Source organism: Electrophorus electricus, chromosome 5, assembly GCF_041902795.1.
Source record: "Electrophorus electricus isolate QZ-2024a chromosome 5, ASM4190279v1, whole genome shotgun sequence".
Classification (NCBI taxonomy): domain Eukaryota; kingdom Metazoa; phylum Chordata; class Actinopteri; order Gymnotiformes; family Gymnotidae; genus Electrophorus; species Electrophorus electricus.
The window spans coordinates 28,890,678-28,897,165 of NC_137501.1; the positions used below are offsets into that span (position 1 = coordinate 28,890,678).

Sequence of the window (6,488 nt, forward strand, 5' to 3'; positions counted from 1 at the left end):
AGCCATATTTCAGTAAAATGTTATTTTTCAACTCCGTTGCTGCAGTATAACATATGCTCGGTCCTCACATAGTATACGGACGTTCAGGGCCATTCGATTTTGTTACACACAAGTTAACTATCGTTTAAGTACATGATCCTAGTCAAATGTTACCATCATGGGTCTTGCATTAATGATCTGTTAAATTTTTTCTGAATCTGTAAAGAAGTACTTTAGTAGTACATTAACAAAATGTGGCCTAGATGCATAGATTAAAGCTCAATGCTGCCAATAAATCGTCAATATTCAATATCAACACTGTTTGTACTGGCTACTGTGTCCGGGTGCTTTAGACCTATACTTCTGAAAGTCAAATATTCTCAAAAGGGTACCTGTGGCTCAGTGGTATGAGCACTGCCTTGTGGGTGTGGTGGTTGCTCAGTTGAATCCCAGCCAGGGCTCTCTAGGATCCAATCACAGGAGCTGAGTTGTCTGCAGGGTGTAATGTGACCTTGGTGGGCAACAACCATCCTCCCCCTGGATCTCTGGGCTGGTCACCAGCAGGGTTGTACAACCAAAAACAGGAATGTTTTTGTAAAGTTACCCCTTTCCCCCACAGTTTTAAAAACAGTAACTTTTGCATCCATCCTAAGCCTCACTCTCTTCATCTACCTTTTGTCCAGGCTTGAAACAGGTGGAGAGAGAGCGCAAACACAAGCTATCAGACACATTATCTAACTTGTACACAGACAAGGCTGGTTTTGAAGCAGGAACCTCATGGTGATGAGGCAAAGCTTTTACCACAAAGCTTTTTTTTTTTTTTGGGGGGGGGGGGTTTGTCTTACAAAATAATAACCATGCATATCATACAGGAGACCTATACAACCCCCAAGTGCACCATGCTACACCAGTAAGAGTCGTTGGACAACTCCAAACATTACATTTGTACCTCTGTACTGAGACTGAAACTAAGCTACATCTAGGAACTTCACAAGCCTTTTCTTTAATTCTTAACTCTTCTGCCTTCTTAGATATATGGTGATTTATACAAGATCAGTAGCACAGCTGTCTTTACCCTCAGAGAAGTGAAAATTACCTTAAAGCCTATGGACCATCAAGATATCAAAGTGAAATGTACAGCATGGAATTTTCTGTTATACAACAGTTTCAGGTATGCATTCACTGTATCGGACACTTCCGCCTTTAGAAGGGCCGAGATGCCCAGTGTTCTATGCAGGTGGAGCAACGCCTCATACCTGTTTCCACCCGCAGTGGAAGGAGACGGGTGGTGTATTTAGACCTCATGGTTTATGGATGAATGCAAGCTTGCTTTCTGGTGCAGTAACCTTGTCTACCACAGTCATCTCTTCATGGCAGTGGAATCAAAGAGCCAACCCTCTTCATAATCTTCTCCACACACACTACTTGCCATTTCCTTCATACGTGGCTGGCACATTTGGGCATCTCTGTTTCAGTAAGTGATTTGTCCATGCTGGTATCTCCCCACTGGTTGCCTGGAAACAGTGTGTGGACAATAATAGTGCTAATGTTCAACCTTGGGTGTATTGTATTTAACTTGAACAAAGATGTAACAAAATATGTAATTTCCTAAAAGAGTTTGTAAAGTTCCTCTGTACATGATCCTTTTGATTCACCTGGACTATGATGGGCCACACAGGAAGAGTGTTTCCAGAGGTGCACACAGAGGACCCATTACTGAGTCTTCTAAAAATGTCAGTGGCAAACAGCCAATACAAAAGTAAAAACCCTGATTTTGATCCGTGTTTCTGTCTACTAAATGTAATCAATTGTGATGGCCAGGTACATTGTAGATGAGTGTCTACGTCTACTTCAGGAACAATATTTGATTGTTCATCTGTTTAATTGCTGTTAAAGTTCTCATGACACATTTTCTCCCAACTCCAAATCATAAATCTGCACAACATCCTAGAGTCTATCAAGGATAAAGAAAAAAAAAAAAAAGAAAAAAAAAAAGCATTTTTGTCGCCATCTAGAGCCCGTTGTGTCTCATGACACTTTACTTACATAATGTGATATTTAATACATTTCTTATTGTATTTTCAAATTGACATCTGCATTTCTTCACTCTAATATACATATAATGGTGTCACTCAAGAGCCCTGCCAATGACAAAACTGTTTCTACTCAGGAACCCAATGTTGTACAAGGAAGGAACATCTTTATTTAAAGACCAGTAAGATAATGTGCTCAACACTGAACGAGCACCGTCATCTACAATACACCTCGTCGTCATCATCATCATCATCATCATCATCACCCAGGTCTACAATACCAATTTAGCAGCAACATGTTAACAGAAGGAGGGAAAGAGGGTGATATTAAAGTAGTATCATTAAAAAAAAGTCACAGTTTTGCTTTCTATTTATATAGTTAAAAGGATTTGCAATGAGAAACATCTTCAAAAGAGGTTTATCGACTTCTATGGTAACTACAATTACTTTCCCAGCCTACGTACAGTGGGCTTCATGTGGAATACATGAGGAGGGGAGGAAGCTATATATTTCAACTCTAATGTAAATTACATCTCTGTCACCATACAAAGTTTAAGGATATTCGACAAAAATATACAATGTTTTCACTTCACATTTGAAGATTCAAAACACCACTAAGGTTTTAAGCTTTTTTCCCCTCCTTTTTTAAATTCGGCAAACACGACAGTGTCATTGGTCAAACCAACCTCTGTAAGAAGAAAACACGGTGTTAGTTATCCTACGCTGTAAGCTAATGTGTGATCTACATTGTTAAGAGGACAAATATAAATTAATGTATATTAAGAGGGAGAAGTAGGGGTTAGTGAGTACAGATTAAGCACTGTCAAGGTACTGCTGATACAATAAATACACATCGTTCATGTGGATGGGGTGTGTGTGCGCGAGTGTGTGCGGGCATACGCGTGATGAACTGTCAGTCACATGGAGGTTGAAAGTGATGGTACTTGTCGGGTTTCAGACAGTCCTCTCTTTCAGTATCTGTTTCCATGGTGACACCTCACTTCAACCAGTCGTCCCGATGAAATGTTGCTGTTTGCAGTCCAACGACCCATAAGAAAAGGGAAGGAAGTGGATGTGTGGGGGGTGTCTGCCCTCTGGTCTTCACTGAGGCGTTTGTAACAAAGGCGGAAGGTAAACAAAAAGTCACAGTTCCGTCATGACTGCAAATTAAAACAAAAAACAAAAAAAAAAACAAAAAACCTTTTTTGTACATTTTTTTTTTTCTCCACTTCATAATAAAAAATAGGTTTGTTCTGTATCTTACAATAATTCTTTCTCCTCTGAGGGAAGCAATCATTAGTCCAGCACTGACCAAAAAAATTCTGAACATTTATAAAAACAAAAACAAAGGGAGGAGAGGATCATGGGAAGGCTAGGCTTTCTCTCTGTGTTTTAGGATGGACAATTTGCACAACCACACTTCACCACCTTCTCCACCTCCTGGACAAAGGAGGAGCCGTCTGTGCACTGAAATGTGTATTTCCTGCGTTTGCTGCGGAGGGCGGAGCAGCACGAGGCCCCGCCCCCACAGATGCCCTTGCACTCTAAGCGGGAGACCTTCTCTGTGGTCTGACACGCCGCATAGCCCTGCTGCCTCTGATAGTGATCTCGGATCCGTTCTCCCCTACACGCCACCTCTACACACACACACACACACACACACACACACACACACACACACACACACACACACACACACACACACAGAGAGGGAGACAATGTAGTCGTAGCCGCAGAAGCATGCGGCGTACCCTGATTACTGGGTCTAGGATCGGCAATGCAGTCCTCCCATGACTTTGCACAAACGACCCCCACAAAACAACAACATAAACTCAAGAAAAGGCGAAAGAGAAGCGAGCAAGCAAGGACATGAAGGAAGTGAGGATGAAGAGGATGAAGAGGATGAAGGGACTGCTAAGGCAAATCCAACTGCTACTGTTTATCTGCAGTGCTTGGATACTGGGTGAAAGGTCACTGGGTTAAGAGAAGCATGCAGAGCCCCCTCACCTGGTGGACCCCAGCTGGGTCCAGCGCATGTGCTGCTGCAGCTTCAAACAAGCAGAGGTTAAGGAGTTATTAATGAAGACCGCAGTTCAGGAGAAGCGTGCCAAAGCCCACGTTAGCTCATTATTAGTCTCCAACAATAGTGCACAGTAGGGTTAGTGGTTGACAAAACAGCAAAATAAGACCAGCAGATTTGACATATAGCAGTTCACATAAGCACACATGTATGTGTAGTCAGTGGATACAATAATGGTTTACCACTACAGATTGTGTGTATATATGTGTGTGTGTGTGTGTGTACCTTTGTCACAGTGCAGATTGTGTGTATATGTGTGTGTGTACCTTTGTCACAGTGCAGATTGTGTGTGTGTGTGTGTGTGTGTACCTTTGTCACAGTGCAGATTGTGTGTGTGTGTGTGTGTGTGTACCTTTGTCACAGTGCAGATTGTGTGTATATGTGTGTGTGTGTGTGTGTACCTTTGTCACAGTGCAGATTGTGTGTGTGTGTGTGTGTGTGTGTGTGTGTACCTTTGTCACAGTGCAGATTGTGTGTGTGTGTGTGTGTGTGTGTACACCTTTGTCACAGTGCAGATTGTGTGTGTGTGTGTGTGTGTACCTTTGTCACAGTGCAGATTGTGTGTGTGTGTGTGTGTGTACCTTTGTCACAGTGCAGATTGTGTGTATATGTGTGTGTGTGTGTGTGTGTGTGTGTGTGTGTGTACCTTTGTCACAGTGCAGATTGTGTGTGTGTGTACCTTTGTCACAGTGCAGATTGTGTGTATATGTGTGTGTGTGTGTGTGTGTGTACCTTTGTCACAGTGCAGATTGTGTGTGTGTGTGTGTGTGTGTGTGTGTGTGTACCTTTGTCACAGTGCAGATTGTGTGTATACGCGTGTGTGTGTGTGTGTGTGTGTGTACCTTTGTCACAGTGCAGATTGTGTGTGTGTGTGTGTGTGTGTACCTTTGTCACAGTGCAGATTGTGTGTGTGTGTGTGTGTGTGTGTGTGTGTGTGTGTGTGTGTGTACCTTTGTCACAGTGCGGGCCAGTGTACCCGCTGCTACACTCGCAGTAGGCTTTTCCCAGGCCAGAGATGCGGCACTGCCCATGTTTGCATGCCAGGGCCTGGCACACGCTCACACTCTCCTCCTCATCACATAGCACGCCGGTGTAGCCCAGCCCACAGCGGCAGCTGTATGAGTAGGAGTTGACGGGCACACAGGTGCCATGCACACACCTGGGGAGGAGACAGGTGAGACTGAACTCACAGAGTGAGAGTGACAGAGTGGCACACACACGTTTACATTTTCTGCGTTTAGCAGAAGCTCTTATCCAGAGCGACTTACCAAAGTGCCGAGTCAGAGTTCAAGATATGTGAGTTCACACCCACACACAGTCATACAGGTTTGGCTGAGGAACTCACTTGTTACCCTGGCAGGGGTCGTTGACCTGGAGGTCACACAGCTGGCCTGTCCAGCCTGGCTCACACTCGCAGTTGAAGGAGGCGTGGCCTGTGGTACGGCACTGGCCGTGTGCGCACGCGCTGCGTTGGCACGCCTGGCAACCAGGCACCACGCCCTCCTGCAGCTGGAACAGCGCCAGGTCCTGCAGCTGAGCGTTGATGTACAGGTTCCGGATGCAGCCATGGAAACCGGAGCCGTTCCTCCCTGAGCCGGATCCCTGGCGCAGAGGGGCGACCCCCACCTGCACAGGTACGCCTGGAGCAAAGAGGCGGCGTCAGCAGGGACTGAGGTAGGGACTGAGTGTTATGGATTTAACAGGCGAGAGGTCATGTTTATGTGCCTGTGTGTGTGTGTGTGTGTGTGTGTGTGTGTTATACCCCCGAGGTAGAGCGGCTGGGTTTGGGCGGGGCTAGGGTCTGGGGTTGGCTTGTTCCCAGTGGGGATGGATTTGGGGATCCCACCATCGATGGAGAGAGAAAGCAACTGATCCTTGGCTACTAGTTCCACCACATGGAAACTCCCATCATTTATCGTCTCTGCACTGAACACACACACAGACACACACACACACACAGAGCCACACACACCCGCATTCAAACACAGAGAGGTAAGTCTTAAAATTCTGTACACTTTAGGGACACCATCTATGTTAGTTTTATGTCCACATTATAGGGTGTGTGTGGTGCATATATGCATGAATTGCGCATGTGTGAGTTAGTGAGTGTGTTAGTTAGCATGTGTGTTTAATAGTATATGTTGGGGTGTAAGCGTGTGTGTGTGTGTGTACCTGTAGATGGCAGATGGGGGCAGGGATCCTGTGTTGTAACTCACTCTCAGTCTGCCTCGGTATAGTTCCACAGCAATGTGTTCACTATCTGCTTTATACAGCAACATTCCATTATCCTCATCAGTGGCAATCTACACACACACACACACACACACACACTCTTCAGAAGTCTTATGTATCCCATAAACAACACTCTGTATCACTGGTTGGGTGTGTACCTGTAT

At 44.9% G+C, this 6,488-nt stretch overlaps 1 protein-coding gene across 5 annotated transcripts in view; it reads right to left on the bottom strand.

Annotated features, from left to right (window-relative positions):
* Positions 1-2,157: 2,157 nt before the first annotated feature.
* The window catches only part of slit2 (slit homolog 2 (Drosophila)), a 76,733-nt gene continuing 72,402 nt past the window's right edge, over positions 2,158-6,488 (bottom strand). For all 5 annotated transcript variants that reach the window (XM_027025309.3, XM_081714697.1, XM_027025308.3 and 2 more), the window contains 5 exons: positions 6,265-6,395; positions 5,855-6,018; positions 5,438-5,732; positions 5,043-5,251; positions 2,158-3,649 (listed from right to left, as the gene is read on the bottom strand). In XM_027025309.3, the coding sequence (XP_026881110.2) occupies positions 3,405-3,649; positions 5,043-5,251; positions 5,438-5,732; positions 5,855-6,018; positions 6,265-6,395 (1,044 nt within the window). In that variant the 3' untranslated portion in view covers positions 2,158-3,404. The remainder of the gene's footprint in view (positions 3,650-5,042; positions 5,252-5,437; positions 5,733-5,854; positions 6,019-6,264; positions 6,396-6,488) is intronic.